This window comes from Macrotis lagotis, chromosome X (assembly GCF_037893015.1).
Source record: "Macrotis lagotis isolate mMagLag1 chromosome X, bilby.v1.9.chrom.fasta, whole genome shotgun sequence".
Taxonomy (NCBI): Eukaryota; Metazoa; Chordata; class Mammalia; order Peramelemorphia; family Peramelidae; genus Macrotis; species Macrotis lagotis.
The window spans coordinates 453,417,273-453,436,865 of NC_133666.1; the positions used below are offsets into that span (position 1 = coordinate 453,417,273).

Consider the following 19,593-nt stretch of genomic DNA (forward strand, 5'->3'; position numbering starts at 1 on the left):
TATTTACTGTTAAAAGAGGGAAAGCGGTTTAACTCCCCCCCCCCCCCAAATTAAACCCAAACCTGATAAAGTACAGTTTATGGTATATGGTAACATTCACCAAGTAGGTGACTGTTCCGAGACTGTCTTGTGAGTAATGAAACAAAACCCAGGATATTTTAACTCCGTTTGACCATAAAATGCCAAGGAAAATCTGAATCTTTTCCATTTGGTAATCTTTTCCTGTTGCTTTGAGCATAGGATGTCATGGATGGTGAGAGGAGGGAGGAGTAGAGCCTTCTGGTTCCAGCATTCTTGAACTGGTCGAGGACTGTGCTTCGATGGGGAGCCTTCATCTGAAGAGGCCAATGAATCAGGGAATGAAACCCACCACAGGGGCCTACTGTCCTGGAACCGTCTTAAAAAACTTGATGACCAAAGATCAGGGATAGCAATACCAACGCAAAAGGAAAATGAATTTCAAAGATAGGACCTTCCTGATTAGTATTCCCTGCAACTCAAGCCCTAAACGTGGCAGTTCCCTCACCCCTCCATATGGCTTAGCTTCCTATGTGAGCAGTACAACTTTCCCCACAAGCTGTCAATTTGCTATTTGGGTCAGTAATAAAGTTGCTTCTTGACTGTGAGTTGAGGGTTCTCTGTTGGATCATCTTAGTCACTTGAAGATGGGGTGCCAAAATCCAATCCTCCAGAGGTGTAGAGCCCAGATCCATCCCTGGAGGATAAAGCAAGGACTAGGACCAATTAAATTCTAAGTCTCTCCGCACAGATATTTTTAGTACTGCTAAAATTAATACCTGGGACAGCTGGGGATGGGATGAGAATTTTGTCTTAAAGTAACTTGTGGTGTTGGTGGGTTAACTATTCGTCTGTGTATGAGTGTTTTTTAAGCACCAGCTAGAAGATACAGTTCTTCCTCTCCTCCTCCACCCAATAGGCTTTCTGTCAATGACCAATCACCTGCTGCACCCAAATCCCAGCTATTGCCTAGGAGCAATTTCTATTCCCTTCATCTCCTCCCTTTCCACCCTCCCAGGATTCCTCTTCAAGGCTGTATATAAAAGCCATAATAGGCTTTCATTAAACGGAAGGTCTTGTATTAAAAATGTCTTCTTTCCCAGCCTAACTTCCCTTTAAAAAAATAAACAACCCCTCCCCAGCCAATTGAAATGAAACCAAATGGAAAGGCAGAATGTAATAAAAGACTTCTAATATGAAATGATTCTTTTAAAGGAAACCAGATTCTTTCCCACCCTTCAAATGTCAAAAAGCAAATAAACCATACAAATGTCAAATATATTAGTATGCTGTTAAAAAGAGAAGTTCAGGTCTAGTTTCACAAGAGTTTGGATTGGTTCTTCCAGTTGCACTTGGGTTGTTGGGTGTTTGTTTCCTGTCCTCCTGCCTTCAAAGTTCAGGAGCTGGGAAAAGACTGAATGCAGAATGATAATTGGGAGGCTTATTCTTTGAGACACTTCTGGGTGGCTGGGTCTCTGCTGCTCACAAATGAAGCCCTGGGCCATCTCCAGGTGCAAGACATCCAGGAGAGAGGCTGAGGAAAATGCCAATTTTCATCACTGAAGGGCCCATTGTCTTCCAAGCTCAATACAAGAAATCTTGAGATGTTCATTTTGCTGACAGACACCCTCAATACCTTCTATTTGGGGCAGAATAACTGAGTTAGAAAGTCAGTTAACCCCAGAAACTATGAGCTAGTGAGGCTTGAGGTCTTCTGCAGCCCCTAACCTGCATGGGACATGTTGATTAGATAGTCTTATCTCCTTTTTTGAGTCAGCTGAAGTGATGGGTCTGGCCCATGTGACCTCAAACTCATACTCATCCACTGTAAAAAATCAGTCTTCCCCGTTTCCCAATGAAGAAACTTGTGAGAGGAAGAAAATGAGCAACCTTCGGTAAACATCCAAAGATGATGCCTCCTTCTCAGATCTGCTGTGATTTTCAGGTCCCTTCTTACTTAAGGACTTCAATCTCTAGGAGGTAAAAAAGTTTGTTATCAAATTTCTTGCCATCTTCCCTACCTCCCATCCCAAGCAAATGAGAAGTTATGAGTCTTTCTCTAGTTTAACTAGAATAAAAGTTCTGAAAGTCCTGGACAGAAATGACATGTGAAATTGCAATGCACTGGGAAGAGAAGTTGATTAGACATATGTGCATATATACCCACACACACATACATACATATATATATTATATAATAATAAATAGTTTAAAATTTTTTCTTTACATGACTATAGAATGCTTTCTTCAATTCCCTGGCACTCATGAGCTGACACACTGACTTTGTGTGATGAAGGATGGAGTAGCCATGGGCTTCTGTTCATTTCCCCAAGCTCTTCAGTACAAGTTGCCTTAGTGGCTGGAATCAAACTGTGAAAATTCAGCCTGAAAATAGCTCCTGGATTACATGGTAATAAATTTTTAAAAATGGCAAATGCCTGCTTCCACCAACTCAGTTTTAAGCTTCCTCTATTGTTTGTCTCAGCTCTCAAACTCCAAGACACCAATTTTACAATCTTATTCATCCGTACTCTTGATCTGTGGAAAACAGTTTCACAGCTAGCACAACCAGTGTGCTCAGGAAGCACTCTAACATAGAGCACAGAAAATACAATGTGACCATCTCCCAGGCGGGAAAAGTGTTAAGGTGGAATAAACATAGACAGGGATGGTGGGAACAAAGAATAGGAACTCCCCGATTACCAGCCATTTTAGCTTTACTGCGAGCAACTCGGAGGGCAGGTAGGTGATGCAGTAGATAGAGCACCACGTCTATCTTCCTGAGTACAAATCCAGCCTCAGACCCTAACTTGCTATGTGATCCTGGGTGACTTAGCTGTGTTTGCCTCAATTTCTTTATCTGTAAAATGACCTGGAGAAGGAAATGGCAAACCACTCTAGTATCTGTGCCAAGAAAACCACAAATACGAAAAACTTAACAACAGAAATATGATACTGAAGTGGGTGGTCTACCACTCACTTCTCTCTTATGATTGAACTAGCTGAAAGTGCTATCTTGGAATAAATGGGATAAATGATATTAAGGATGATCTCACTGCTCACTTTTCCTAAAAGCTACATTTTCAAGAAATCTCACAGAAAGTCAGGCTGGTAGCTTGCTTAACCTCTCTGTAAACTATTACAGTGTTTGGAGATTAGGAATGTACTGCCCCATACACATATACATGAACATAAATACACACATACATGTGCATATAGACATGAACACAGTCATATGCATTTACTATCTCCCCTTCCCCCACCCAGGGAAAAGCACACTTCCAATATCAAATACAAAAATAGATTGGCACACTCTTTTTTGACACAGTGAAGATATCTTTTAAAATCTTCCCCCCCCCCCACTTCTGAAAGTCCTCTCTCCCTTTCCCTTCAACTGCCCCATCCCAGGTTGGAAGAGGCCAACAGAGAAACAGAAAAGGAGAGAAAGTCCTGGTTTAGGTTTGTAAGGTGGACAGATGACCAGAAGGAAGATTGGAATGGAGACTGTGAAAAACTCTTTGTATTTCAATAAACTGAAACAGGCAACTGAATATTACTAGCTTGGTCCCCTAAAGTCCATATCCCCAGGTATAGAGCTGGGCCTCTACTGTCTTTGTTGAGATCCTCCTTCTTTCTTTGTTCTGGATAGTCAAGAGCTACTGTGAGTCCATCTAGGCTGAACAAGACTGAAGAGAACCTGAAATGTCTTTAGTAGAGCTTCTACCTCAAAAGAAAATGATGTTGAATGAAAAACAAAATTTTGGTATATTCTGAGTTCTGTCTTTGCATTTCCAGTCATCACTGCTGTTCCATAGACTCAATGGAATTGGTCTTTCCCCCTCTGCCAGGAGGGTAGCCTGTGCTAGCAATTCTGGATCAGTCGTCTGTAGTGGGGCATGACTTCATGCTCAGGCAGATGGAGAGCAAATTCCAAGGCCACTAAGACTGGGAATTCAAAGGCAATCAGTTCTCGTCGGTTCAGCCGGAACTTCTCTTCCAGTTTCTGAAACAGGAGAAAATAAAAGAAAAAGCACTTTAGCCAAAGGATGAATGTACCAGCTTTCTCCATTGTGTCTGACTCTTCAGGACTCTGGGACATTCTTTGTTATTTTATTTTTTAAAGTGACTTGTCCAAGGTCACACAGCTAGGTAATTACAACTCAGGTCCTCCTGACTCCAGGGTGGGTACTCTATTCACTGTACCACCTAGCTGCCCCTGTTTGGGACGATCTTTATAGAGAAACAGGGGTGGTTTGCCATTGCCTTCTCCAGTTCATTTTACAGATGAAGAAACTGAAACAAACAGGATTAAGGTGATTTACCCAGGGTCACACTGCTAGTAAGTATTTGAAACCATATTGGAACTCAGAGGAGTCAGCAGTATCTGACTCCTACTAGCTGTCCAGTTTTCTCTAATATATGACATTTAAATCACTCAGGGAATATGTCCTGAACAAATCACTGTATTAGTCAAAGATGAAATATGATGGAAGGTCAGGACACTTCCTAGCTTTAGGAAGCTTACAATTCAGGAGGGAAGCTGAGGCTAACATATAAGGCATAACTGGTCAGTAATTAAACAAAAAACATTTATTAAATACCTACCAGATGATGGGCTTTCTGCTAATTAGGTAGCTAGGTGGAGCTCTGGGGAAGGTAGGTGTTAGTAATATCCCTATTTATAGATGAAGAAATTGAGGCAGACAAGGGAAGTGACTTCCCCAGGATCACACAAATAGTGTCTAAGGATTGATTTGAACTTGAGTCTTCCTGACTATCCATTGTACTGTTTAGTTATCTAAACTGTGATTCACCATAATGGAATTTTCTTGTAATCCTATGTATTTATTTTTTTTGCATTTATAAACATTATTTTGAGAAAGGCTTATTAGAATGAAAATGCGTTTGTGGTAGAAAACTGTTAAGAATATCCAGCCTAGAGGGAGGCACCCAGGATGACAAAGGGCCTTGAGATCTTGTTACATGAAAACTGATTGAAAGAAACTGAAGATATTAAATCTAAGGATATTTAGACTATAGATAAAACCTCAGTGTCAGCTCTGAGTTCAAATTGTGTCTGTGACACATTCTGGCTGAGATGTGGGAAATATCACTTAATTTTTCAAGGTTCCTTGGTAACTAGGATGATAAACCGCAAAGCAGTTAGAGAAATGCATTAGCAGAAGAGGTTTCCTTCCTGTGCTGGTAGAATTGGAATCAGGTTTCTCTTACCCGAAATGTTTCAGCTCAGGAGGGGTGGGGCATGATATTAGATCTCAGAGGGCTATTACATGGAGAATAGATTAGGTTTATGGTATTTGGTCCCAGAGAATAAACAGACTTAAAGGCAAATGGGTGGAAGTTGTGATGAGGAAAACAAATTGGAACTAAAGAAAGATTTCATAAAAATTAGAACTAATGGGTTGCTTCAATGAAGGGGCTAGATTCCTTCTCTTTGGAGATCTTTTTTTAAAAAATTATTTATTTAAGGCAATGCAGTTAAGAGTGACTGCCCAAGGTTACATAGCCAGACAATTATTGAGTATCTGAGGCTGGTTTTGAACTCAGGTCCTCCTGACTCCAGGGCTGGTGCTCTATCTACTGAGCCATTTAGTTGCTCCCTCTCTGGAGGCCTTTAAGCTGAGGCTGGATAACCACTTATAGAGTTTTGTTGTATATGGTATGCATTTTGTAGAGTGGACTCTTGTTTAGATTTGGATAGGACTGGATGGTCACTGGAGGCTCCTCCAATGATAAGATTCCATGGGTTCTGTGATAACAGTTCACAACCAGGCGTGGGTGGGGTGGGGAAAGCAATGATGAAGAGAGTCATTGGGGAAGAATTTCTCAGGGTGTGCTGGTTCAGGCTCCACAGAGCAAGGCCTTAATGCTAGGTTCACTTGTAGTCCTGGAGTACTTGTAGTTATGTTGGGGCATAACCCTCTTCGAATCTTTCCATAGGATGAATAAATGGATAAGACATGGGTGTATTAGCAATAATACTTTGATCATTTCTTTTTCTTTTCTTTCATTTCAACCACAGTATTTACAATTCATCTGAATAAGATCATAGGATCATAAATCTGGTGATCATTTAGTCCAACCCCAATTTGCCCAAGGGCACAAAATAAGGAACAGAGGGTTCTCTCAAACCTGGGGCCTCTATACCTAATTTCCATTGTATCACACTGTCCCTGAAGATGAGTGACCACCCAAGTGGGTCTCAGGGAAGCTCTCAATTTCTTTTGCTTCTAATGGTTCCTTTCTTTTATAAGGATGGCCATAACCCCGAATCCCAAATCTTTCTCCAGTGAAATAAGTAATCAGTTATGCAAAAAAAAAAATCACCAAGTTCTGCCAACCACTATTTAAATCACTTTCTGACTTCATAGGGCCCTGTTGAGTCTGGCAGGCTACCTATTCTGGGGACCACAGCTTCTACCTCACAAATTTTATGGTCAGAATTAAAGGTTGGGCTTCTTCCTTTATTCCTGCCAAAGTCAATTCTGCCTAACCTTTCCTTCCGCCCCCAAATGTTCTTTCTTATTTCTATGTGACACAGTTAGAAACTTCTCAAGGGCAGAGACTGTCCTCACTTACCTAGAAACAAGTAGGTGCTTAATAAAGGCCTGCCATTGTTAAGAGGAAAAAAAAGCTCCTAGTACATATCTATAAATTCCCAGGTGAGGCAACCTGGGTTGCTCTGGTTTCTATCGATATCTAAGATGATTTCATAAAAACCTAAAGAATTCTTGGGATGGTCACTCACCAAATTAGAATTAGGCCCTGCCCTCAGCTATTGGGTCCCAAGTCCACTTACATCAATTAAGTGCTTGACTTCGTGTTTTTTGAGGTCACTTCCAATTTTGGCAGCTAGCAGTACACAGGCCCCGGCACAAAGTTTCCGGTTCTGTTTGTTTAGTTTCCCCTTGAGGGCCAGCTTCTCAAAGTAGACGAAAGCCATAGCCACTGTAGGCTCCTCGAAGCTACACTCCTCCAGGGCAAGTTTCCTCATCTCTCGCTTCAGACTAGAGAAAGAAAGGAAGAGAGAACATGATTAGCAGCCTGGGACCTGAGCATTTGGCAAAGAGGAAAAACAAGTCAGGCTTGATTTTTCAAACCTCTTCTCAGCTCCACCCGAGACACTATGCAATGGGAGACATCTTTCATTCAAAAATGTATAAAATGTATAAATGTATAAAAATGTATAAAACTTAGGGTTACTTGTCTAAAGTTGGAAGTGACTTCAGAGGACAGCATGTCCACTTTTTTACATAGGAGAAAATCAAGACCCTGGAGGTTAATGGAAAGTTACACAAGTCAGAGGTAGGCCCTCTGATCCCACTACCTAAGAATATGTTATATTCTCTGTCCACCTTAAGCAGTAAATGAAAATTAGTTATAGTTAGTGGTATTTCTGTTATGATTATTATTTTATTATTATTACATTAGTATAATTATTGTTAGTAGTGTGATTTATGGGGCTGATACAAAAACTTTTTTCCCCCTAGCCTTAAAATTGAGAAGTAGCTTGATATAGTACATAGAAGGTTGGATTCTTCCCTAAAAAGAAATGGACTGGAATTCTACCTCTGATGTTTATTGGTTGCACGACTCTGAGTAAGTCACTTTAAACTAAGGCCACTCTCTAGCTAGTGCACACATACACACACACACACACACACACACACACACACACACACACACACGTATCTATCTATCTATCTATCTATCTATCTATCTATCTATCTATCTATCGTATTAGGTTCTATGTAGTTACATAGATGGAGGAAATTCACTTTGAAGATTAATGAAGGTACTTAATACTTTGATATTTCAAGGATTCCAGATTTCAGTTGTGAACACTTCCTTAAGCTTAACACTTCCTTATTGTTGCTCAGTTATTTAAGTAGTGTCTAACTCTTTCTAATTTGGTGTTTTCTTGGCAAAAAAAAAATTGGTTTGCTACTTCCTACTCCAGTTCATTTTCCAGATGAGGATATTGAGACAAACAGTGACTTTCTCATATAGCTAGTAAATGGCTGAGGCCAGATTTTTAACATGGGAAGATGAGTCTTCCTGACTCTAGGCTTGGTGTTCTGTCCATGGTGCCACCTAGGATTGATAGGTAATACAATCCCAGCTCTGAACTAAATAGCCTGGGAGACTTTCTGTGGCTAAAAAAGCCATCTCGTCCTGTGGTCAAACTGTTGAGAAGCCTGTCTGAACTCAGCTAGGCTTGTCCTAAAACAAGATTAAAGTCTTTCCAGTGGGGTAGGACTTGGCAGAGCTTAGACTCAATGGGCACAAGCTTCAGAAATCTCCAGTTATCTCTGTGTGTTGTTTGATACATCAAAGGAGGAAACACTTAAGAGAAGGGTGAAAATAGACACATCTCCTCATATTTAAAATGTGGAATTGGGAGATGATGTGACTGTTAAATTTCCCCTGGACACAACAATGTCATCATATCATCATCTATGAAGATGAAAACAGAATGGGGCAGGAGGCAGGAAAGGAACAATGAGCCAGAGTTTAGTAAACTTCCAAGGTAATTAACTCAAACTAACAATGAAAGTCACTTTTGAACTGTATCAAAGTGAACAGGGGCAAGAAGTTATTAGAAAAGCTAGAAAAATTTAAATCAAACCAAGCCACAAAAACAAACCTTAATATTAAGTGGCGGTTTTAACCCAATGGCTACCTGAGTAATTTAGCCAGAGCTAAGAAGCTGTTATTCTAAAAATGAATCTTCTGTAGTTATAAAAATTCTTTGGCCCAAGATAGAAGGTATAAATGTTTCTTTTGGCTTAGCCTTGTGGGTTAGATAAATATGCCAGAAATACACCTGTGCTGGACTGTCAGAGTAGAAGACAGGCACTTGACTTCAACGTGACAAAGGGGGATATTTTATCAAAATGTTGATCCATTAGAAATCCAGATGAATATACACATAATAAGAATGTGTTTGCCTTGTAGGTATGGGTGAGTGAACTAGCAACTTTGTAATTTGCATAACCAAACCAAACCAAAATTAACTGAAAAATATTGGGACTGCTGAGATTTAAGCCCAGCTACTTCAGCTGATTTTCTGTAGACTCAAAAAATCTCATGAAAATTAAATTCGAGGACATGGCCAAATATAAGAAGTGACTAAATTATAGCTGACTTTATACTTCTATTTTTCATTTTTTTTTAATTTCAACCCTAGACTGGCCATGTATCCTTAGGCAGTTTATTTTATTCTTTGTGTTTTAGGCATATGCTTAAGACTGTGCCTAAAACACAAAGAATAAAACACAAAAGAATAAAAGAAAATAGGAGTTCTTCATACCAAGGAAATCACAGGTCCACTGCCTATAGGTTCTTGAAGTATCAACAGTTTTCCAGTGGCAACATTTATTACCAATTCTTTACATACCCACTCCGTTTCCTTTGTGTTTAAATTGCTTTGGTTGTATTGATGAAAGCAAAACACCTTATTTTTTTCCCTTCCCTGGAAATTAATTTGCATAAGGTCTTCTAGTTATCACAGAACCATTCATTCACTTAAATGGTTTTTTTTCTCTACCCCACCTGCATAATGGGGAAAGTCACCAGCCACCAAAGATTTACTTGATTTTAGTAGTATGCTGGAAGCTATGTCACAGAAAATGCTGTAAGAATGTCAGTCTGTACAGTACCTTCGTATTTTGCTGAGAGTTAATTTGATATGAGGAAATTTCTCCTTAAAGGTCTCATTCATATCTTTCTTGAGATCTGAAGGCTTCACATAATCAATGACTGTGGTCTATAATAGCAGAGAACAAGGGTCACTCAAAATGCAGTCATTTATGTGATCACTTAATCAATAAGTTTTCATTAAACATCTAATATGTGGGATTCTGCCCTCAGGTTTACCTTTGATCCAAAGGAGATATCATAATAATTATGTAAATGTTTATTAAGTTAAGGAGGAAAACCAAATTTAAAACAATTAGGAAATCAGTTAGATAGGAAAATAAGTTTAAAATTAGCTTATTGGGAAAACCAAATTAAAAAAAAATTTAAAATAGGAAAACAACATAAAAAACAGATAAGTAATACACCAAACGTTCTACCTCTCCAGGGGTCTGACACAAAGGAGAACAATGTCCACATGGGTTACTTGTGCACAGATCTTTGCCCTTAGGGGATCAAATGATTTCTAAATAAGATCTGAATCATTTTTAGATAAATTCTGTGATTAAAAAGTATGTATTTCCCTTTAGAGCAGAATGCAATGGCTATTCAAGGTGGTTTCTTTCCTTCTGCATTCTAAAAATGTGCTTTATTTTATCTTTGACAAACAAGTGTTCTAGGTTAGACAGGATATGAGATTTTCATTTAGGAAACAGGCAGTAAAACAAGACCCAAATCAGCCTCACTACCTACAAGTTGTCCTGGTAGAGAGAAAGCTCATTTTGGCTGAGAGCCACAAGGTCTTCTTGCTACTGATTCACTGTGAAACCAAGTCTTCCATTTCCTAAAATAAAGACCTTTCTTAAATAGTGAAGTGAATGTACAGTTCCTTTCTTGGAGATCAGAGACATCCTTGGGGGATTTTTACATTGCAACTTATAAGTCAGGATTGAAAATCCTGTGGCCAGGAGCAAATAATGACATGCCTTTTCCTAGGTGTGGGGTACAAGCTAGCTTCAAATATGCTCAGCAAAGCTCATCTTTTCTTTTCTCTTCTGTTTTTTAGCATCAGAAAAAATAGGCAGTTATATAAACAAAGCATTCTTTCTTTTGCACCTTTTCTTTCAAAATTTTTAAAAGGCAATGGGGTTAAGTGACTTGCTCAAGGTCACACAGCTAAGCAAGTATCAAGTGTCTGAGGCTAAATTTGAGCTCAGATCCTCCTGTCTTCAAGGCTGATGCGCTATCCACTTCTCCACCTAGCTGCCCCAGCAAAGCAATCTTTGGGGAGGGGAGGGGAAGGGAAAGGAGAAGAATTTATATAGCTCCTACTATGTTGTTGACATTATGCTTATGGCTTTTACAAATATTATTTCATTTGGTCCTCACATCAACTCTACAAGGTAGATGCTATTATTATTATTCTCTCTTTACAATTGAGGAAAATGAGGCAAATTGTTAGCTGATTGTTGTTTTTTCTTGGGAAGATGAACAAAATGACATCACTCTGTAGGAATTCAGTGGTGATTGTGGATGATCAGACTAATAGGAACTTGGAAAGCTCTATCATATGTTGGACACATATAGTCCACATGAACATTTGTAGGGAAGATGTCTAGTTCTTCATCTGTAAAATGAACTGGAGAAGGAAATGACAAAGCACTCCAGTATCTTGCCAAGAAAACTCCAAAGTGGGGTCATGAAGAGTTGGACACAACTGAGCCAAGCAGAAGTTAAGTGATTAATCCAAGGTCAAATCACCTTGATTTGATATCAGGACTTCCTGATTCTATGCCCAGGACTCTAATTCACTGTATTCTTATCTGTTAAAGGAACAGAAAAGTCTAGACTGCTAATAACTGATCCATTTATTAAGAGGTGATGGAGGAAAGCACAATGGTATCAGGTAATGAACAATGGATAAGAAATCAATTAGTTCTGGTTTCAAATCCCACCTCAAGCACTTACTAGCTGTGTGAGTCCAGGCAGGTCTAAATGACCTCTCTGTACCTCAGTTTCTTCTACTATAAAATGAGAGGATGGAGCTGAATGACCATTAAGATCTCTATCAGTTCTAAATCTATTGACCTGGATGTTAGAATTGGCTTTATCATTAACTATCCTTTAGATGCAGAAAAAACTGTTTCTTCATGTGTACAATGGGGATAATACCATGTGTCCCATATATTATGTCAGAATTCAATGAGATACTGTATATTCAAACACTCTCAATTTATATACCTATACACACATATTTGTTATCATTTTTCAGTCATGTCTGACTCTTTACATATTCATTTGGGGTTTTCTTGGCAAAGATAATGGAGTGGTTTACCATTTTCTTCTCCAGTCCATTTTACAGATGAGGAAACTGAGGCAAACAGGGTTAAGTGACTGGTTCCAGGTCATATAGCCAGTAAGTAACTGAGGTTGGATTTGAACTCAGGTCTTCTTGACCTCGGACTCCCCAGCATTCTAAACACTGAGCTATTATGCTGCCCTAAAATTAATAAATGTTTAGTATTTAGATGAGAACACACACACACACACATATACATATATATATAACAATACTGTATAAGAAGGTACATGTATTATACATGTACATGGATGGATAGATAAATAAATAGAAGAATAGATAGGTAGATGGATAGAAGGATAGAGAGACAGATAGATAAATAGTTGGAAGGCTAGACAGATAGACAACCAATGGATAAATGGCTAGGATAGATAGACTAACAGATTGTACCAATGGTTTCACTGGCAAAGTGAACTCATTGTGAAGAAACTCCCAGGACAGTAAATATCCCCATCAGTTCCTAGTCTTAAAAAAAGTGCCCATGGGCATTGAGATTAATTGACTTACCTAGGCTTACTGTTAAACTCAGACCTTCCTGATTTCAATGCCAGTTCTATCCATCAATCTACGCCTACCCTTTCTTAAATGATATTAAGGGAAACAGAAGTCTAGTGATATAATTATTATTTAGACTTGTTGAAAGCAGCTGAAGTGATGAAAATAAGATGTAGGAGGGATTAATCAGTTAAATGAAAGGTGATCAAATTTAGTGAGGAAAGCCCAAAGATGATTATACTCCCTTCTTCTTGGGCCTATGGAAAGTCCATAGTTGGCAGAAGGTAAAGATTGTCTTTCTACTCTCTAACCAAACATTCAAAAGCCATCAAGAACTCAAGAGGTGACAAGTTCCTTTCTCCCATTTGATTGAGACCAATTAGCAAACAATAACCACCTCCCTCACCCTAGGAAAAAATGAACAAAGCAGAAAAACAGAAGGATATATAGTGAAAGAAGATCCTGGGAAAATTTATATTAGCTAACAAAATAATTCTCCCTAAAACTGCCTCCCCTTTTCCCAATCACTATCATTCTCTAAGTGATAAAATTTTAGAGGGCAGCAATTAGCAAAGAAGAGCTTATTTAGTACTTCTCTTTTACACTGATTGTGGGGTGGGGGAAGATGCCCTAGACGATGTATCATATGGTAGCTTAGGAGGGTCCTTGGGAAAGCTACAGTCAAGGGCTGGTGCCTTTCCTTGCACTTGTCCCTGTAACAAACACAGAGTCAATAACATTTTTACAAAGAACTGACTATGCAAGTCTCTGGGGCTTAGGCACAATTTTGGAAGGTACACATTATCAACTAGCTGGAGAACAAGGTCACACCCCGGCCCTGGGACAACCTCCAGGGCTATCCCACACCATTTTATAGATGAATCTCAGCAATGAGATGGATCAACTCCATCTCCAAATGCCAGGGAATCAGTTATAAGTCCAGTGCAATGCCCAGAGGAACCCAGGTACTGGTTGACTGAACCTTGTAGGTAAACTGCAGTAAGGTGATGGCCCTCCATCATACTACAGGTTTCCCTCTATCTCTAAGCAGGACGTGAGACCAACTTCTCTGACTGCAAAACTGGTGAAAATAACAGTCATTCCCAGGGAATGACAAAAACTGAACTATCAATTCCAGATGTCATTACCTGGAGTGAATTAAGAGTTCACAGGATCAGATGATTCAGAACTACAGGGATCTTGAGATTATTCTAGTTTGATATTCTCATTTTATAGATGAAGAGACTGAGATACAGAGGTAAACAATGACTTGCCTAAGACCATATAGTAATAATGTAGCAGAACTTGCTATAATTCATGTTTCTTGCCACTAAAAGCATTGAAACACGAAAAACATAAAAAAAATTCTTGTGGTTGTATATCTATTTGAAGAATTCAACTACTTTCTCCTTTCCCTAGATATTTAAATTAGGTGCAGATACTTGGGATCTGTTCTGGTTCAGCAAAATAATATTAATGGTCCCTTGAAGATCCTTAAAATGGCATTTGACCTGTCTATTTTTTTAAAATCCTGGCCCATGCTGCTAGATACAGCTTCTTCAAAACTCTAGTTCAGATACTCTACTGTCAGCCAACTGAATTTCTGTCCTCCCTCACTAGGTTTCCTACCATATGGCTGGAGGCCGTCTCCTCCCAAATCTGCCTGTTCTATCCAGTTTTAAAATCCTAGATCAAATTCCATCTCCTCCACAGAAGGTATTTTCCCAATACCTCATACATAGTAGACACTTAGTAAATATTTATTCAATTTAAAGTGAAAAGTCAATGCTTAAAAAGCTTTTTTCTTCCTTTTTTTGTTAAAATTTTTAATTTTAAACTTAAATACCACATGAGAAAAGAAAAACTTTGCTATATACACAGCAGACCCTAAGAGAGGATTCAATATGTAGCAATAAATATCCACCTCAAAAAAAACGTTAATAAATACTACACATTGTTTTCAAAGCTGCTTCATTGTTGGTTTTCTTTTGTCTCTATTGTGTACTTTTAATTTTTTCCCCTCCCCCCACAACTCTAAGAAAGACTACAATTAAATGCATACATACTCATAAATATATACATACATAGAGACATTCATACACATACATGTGTATTTCCTCCTATCATCTGTTTCTCTGAAGGTAGATAGCATCTTCCTTCTTATGTCTTAAGTCTTTCCATGTTTTTCTAAATCAACTAGCTCATAATTTCCTATACTTCAGCAAAATTCTAATCCAATCACCCCTTATCTGAGAAATCATCTGTGAAAGTATTTCCCCCTAATTTTCTGCATTCCTTCAGTTCTTGGCTACAGTTTTTTATTTATACAAGAAAAATTTAATTTGAAATAATAAAAAATTATTCTTTTTACACTTCAACATTGTTCTCACCTTATAATATAGTTTTAGGTCAGATGTTGCTGAATGTACCTCCGTGACATCTTTTCCCCCCTATTTTCTTTGTTTAGACTTTTTGTTCTTCCAAATGTACTTGATTTGTTTCTAACCCAGTAAAAGAATTTTGAGTAATTTAACTGGTATGACATTGAATAGATTAATTAGTTAAAAACCTCATTTTAAAAATTAAATTGATTTTACCTACCTCTGAACAATAAATATTAGTTCAACTACTTGGATCTGAGTTTATTTGTATAAAAAGTGTTTTATGTTTATGTTCATATAGTTCCTTTGTCTATTTTGGCAGGTACATATTCAGGTATTTTATAATGTTTAGCTATTTTAAAAGGTCTGAAACAATACTGAATAATACTGGGGATACAGTGTAGTGTCTCAGTTTTTCCACTTTTGATCAAATCTATTTTAACTTTAAATTTGTCTAAGATCATGATTATGATCCCTATCTTTTTTACATAATAAATTCCACTTCTACCCTTTATTTTATCTTTGTACATTACCTCATTTTAATAATCTTTCTTGTCTTTTTTCTCTCCTAAAAGTATTCCTACAACTCTTGAAATTTCCATTTACAGAGACTCTCTCTTCTGATTCCTGTCATTTGTATCTCCATTGTATAGCACATAGTCCAACACGTAAGAGATGCTTAATAAACATATGTTGAACTTAAATTGTTTGTAGCCCCAAGTATAGGAGTCTGTTTACCAAAGATCCCCAAACAGTCTGTTGTTGTCAGACTAGTATCAGTTTAACTTTCCACTGTTTATTTATGATGCATCAGCTCTCAGATGCTGGATTGTCTACAAAATGCCATCCATGTATGTCCCCCATATCTTGATTTCTTTCTGTCACACTACTTAATTTCTCTATTTGGGTGTTAGTGGGTTCTGTGTAAGCTTCAAGCCTCTGCTTACTTTCAAGACTCAAAGGCAGGACCCAGCAGTTTATTTCTACCAAAAATCTTGGTCTCCTACCTAAACACAGAAAACACTGATTTTATGTTTCAGGCCTTAGTACTGAGGCTTGGCTATTGTTGTTCTCTTGAGGATGCATGGGAGAGAAACTCCTTCTGTATATAACAAGAAATCAGTGATCTAGGGAGAAAACAGGTCCTAGCAGCCAAAGATCTATAGTAGGAGGGAACTGATCCTCTCCTAGATCAGCATCCCCAAGAAGTACAATCATGCCTGCTAAACTTCTGTCTCAGAGATTTACTTGTGGGACTGTGGGCTAGTAACTTTCCCTCATCTATAAAATGAGGATAAGGATAGCAACTATCTAACAAGGTTGTTGTGAGAATCAAAGAAGAATCAAAGCTTTACACAGGAGCTCTGATTAAAGTTAGCCTCAAAAAAATCTGATAACCTTCCTCTAAGTTCCATCTTAAATCCCATTTACTGGAAATCTTTTCCAACCCTCTAAATTTTAGTGTCTTCCCTGCTAATTATTTCCTATTTATTCTGTATATAGCTTGCTTTGTATGTATTTATTTTGTACCCTCCCCATTAGATTGTAAGCTAAGGGCAGGAGCTGTCTTTTGCCTCTTTTGTACTCCCAGCATTTAGCATAGGACTTTACAACATACAGTACAGGTGCTTAATAAATGTTTATTAACTGAATTTTGGAGAAAATGTCAATAATACAGATTAAACTTAAAAAGTATAGCAGGAGAGCTACCCGTATGAAGAGGAAGAAAAAAAATCAGGCTGATTTCATCTTACTAGTTTTCTCCTACTGTTTATATACTTTTGCAGCACCATCTTTGCAAAGTCAGATAGTTAATTAAATAGTTTGCTTTTTGACCTCCTGAATAACCAATTTTCAGCTGTACATAATGCCCTTCTGCCAGGCAGACCCTAAATGAATAGAAATCCCTGAAGAAAGAGCTACTCTCTTTTACTGCATCAGCAGCAGCCAGCTGGATGGGGTGATGAATGGGGTTGGCTTTGGCTCAGGGAGCTTGCATTTCTGCAGAGGTGGCATTTCTGCTCTTTTAAGGGTGAGAGGTCACGTAAAAGCACTCTCCAGCAGCTGGCGGGCTGCGAGGAAGCTGTGTGTACACAGCTGCATTAAGGGGAAGAAGGAAAAGGTCAGCTGGGAGGAGACCTTCCAAAACATAAAATGAGCAGAAATACACAATTCAAAAAAGGAGAACCTTCGTGCTTTATGTGTGGATATGTGTGCATACTCTTGTTTGTGTGTGTGTGTGCGCGCACGTGACATTTACATCTACCTTCTTGGATAAAAGATAAGCCTTCTGTTACCACAACTTGTTTATTTAGCTTAGAGATTATAACACATATCTAAGACACTAAAGAACCAAGAATTTAATTTAAAAAAATTCTTAATCATACCCTAAGAAACTATTCCCACCAAAGTTATATTATGGCAACATAGGTCTGAAAAATTGCTTCCTCCTTCCTAAACTCCAAAGGCATGCCCCTACTATTTAACTGAGGCAGCCTGTTATGGTTGATAGAGTACTGGACTGGAAATAAGAAAATCCACATTCAAATATTGCATTTGATACTTCCTAGCTATGTGATACTGGGCAAGTCACTTAACCAACTGGGCTTGGTTCCTTTAATTCCAAAGATGACCTCTGAGGACTTTCCTAGCTTTTAAATCTATGACTATGAATTTTAAGGAAAAGAAATCTATCACACCCCATATCAAAGAGATGGTTTGAGTGGTTTGAATCCTGGACAGAAGGTGTAGAAACAGGATAGAAGGCTGCCAAGAGCTACTCACCCTTCCATGTCCAGTAGGTGTTATGAGTGTAATAATACCTGATGAGTCAGGAAATTCTGACAGTTGGTGGTCAAAGTTTCAGCTTTGACACCATAACACTAGCATGAAGAATACTGAAGAAACTTAGGGATGCTCCAATAAATTGTCTCAGTTAAAAGATCCAATAGAAGCCCTTCTCCTTTACCCATCCTGTACTCTTCAAAAACTGGCTTCCTCTCTGAAGTGTTGAAACTATTTGGTTAGGGGCAGCTGGGTGGCACAATGGATAGAGCACTTTGGAGTAAGGAAGACTTAATACAAATCTAGGCTCAGACACTCTCTGTGTGACTTGAGAAAGTCACCTGGATTGCCTCAGTTTCCTCTTCTGTAAAATGAGCTGGAAAAGAAAAATGGCAAACCACTCCAGTATCTTTGCCAAGAAAACCCCAAATGGGGTCACCAAGAGTCAGACACATCTGAACAACAATAAATGTTTCATTATCTTGCCCCCAGCTCTGGATTTAGCAGGTCTCAGCCTGGGTAATAGTTCTACTCCTGACAAGTTTATCTTTAATGAGTTAGAAAAAAGTTAAGTAAAATCATATGGAGAAATAAAAAGTCAAGAATTTCCAGGGATTTAATGAAAAAAGTGCAAAAGAAGGTGGCTTAGCCTTACCTGATCTAAAATTATATTATAAAGTCTCAGTCATCAAAACTGTCTGGTATTGGCTAAGAAATAGAGTGGTAGAACAGTGGAATAGACTAGACACTCTGTAAGCCTCAATTTTTCTCATTAGTCAAATAGGGGATAAAAGGCAGAAGGCCATGTTAGAGAAAACAAACTAGTTTAGAGTTCAAAAGCAGGATAGCCAAAATTCAATATAAATGTGAACTGTTATTGGGAGTGGTTTGAGATACTTCAAATTGACACAGGAGATTCAATTGTTAAATTCTGATTTTGAGTATTTAACCCTCCAAAATAGGCAAATGCTACAAATTGGGTCCTGATTTATTCACTGTTCATTGTCCAGAACAAAGAGAATTTTGGAGTAAATGTCAATAATTTTTAAAAAAGTGTTTTGTAGGTATATTTCCCTTCCTCTCCCCCCAGCCTTGAAAGCTGGTTGTTAAATATTTACTCAAATATCACTGGTTATTACATTAAATATCATCATCTTCATAATTGGGGCCAGACTTTCCTGATGGATATTCCAAAGATGTGTGCTGACAGATTGTGGAACAGGTGTCAGAAGACTTGGATTATAGTTCAACTCATACCACTAATTTTGTGTGTGTGTGTGTGTGTGTGTGTGTGTGTGTGTGTGTATGTTGTCCAGTTGTTTTAGTCTTTCCATTTTCCATGACCCCAAGAAGAGTTTTATTGGCAAACATCCTGGAATGGTTTGCCATTTCTTTCTCTAACTCATTTTACAGATGAGAAAACTTAGGCAAACTGAATGAAGTGACTTACCTAGGGTCACATAGGTAGAAAGTCTCTGAGGCTAGATTTGAACTCAGGTTTTCCTGATTCCAGACCCAAAGCTCCACTGCATTTTGTCCCTTAGTCACCCAATCTTACGCAAATCAATTTTGGAACCCCAGTTTCCTCATGCATAAAAGGGGGCTGCCTCTTCTAGCTCTAAAATCCATTGGAAAGCTAAAATCATTCTGCTTCAGTTTCAAATGTCTGATTTCCATCTAAATGGCAGACTCCATCCAATAGGTGCTGAGAAAGCAGATGCTCCATGCTAGGGGTAATTAAGGAGAGCAGTGATCCTTTACTAAATCTAGTTAGCAATGAACAGATGGACAGTTCAGTTGTTCTAAGCAGTTAATCAATTTTCCTAAGAGGTTGGTAAATAGCTAGACAAAGTGAAAGGATGACTCATATATTTTCTCTTGACTGCACTGTATTCC

The 19,593-nt window shown here is 38.4% G+C and overlaps 1 protein-coding gene across 2 annotated transcripts in view; it reads right to left on the bottom strand.

The window, feature by feature from the left end:
- Window positions 1-539: 539 nt before the first annotated feature.
- CABLES1 (Cdk5 and Abl enzyme substrate 1) overlaps window positions 540-19,593 on the bottom strand; it is a 147,776-nt gene continuing 128,722 nt past the window's right edge. For both annotated transcript variants that reach the window (XM_074199424.1, XM_074199425.1), the window contains 3 exons: window positions 9,702-9,808; window positions 6,839-7,046; window positions 540-4,021 (listed from right to left, as the gene is read on the bottom strand). In XM_074199424.1, the coding sequence (XP_074055525.1) occupies window positions 3,881-4,021; window positions 6,839-7,046; window positions 9,702-9,808 (456 nt within the window). In that variant the 3' untranslated portion in view covers window positions 540-3,880. The remainder of the gene's footprint in view (window positions 4,022-6,838; window positions 7,047-9,701; window positions 9,809-19,593) is intronic.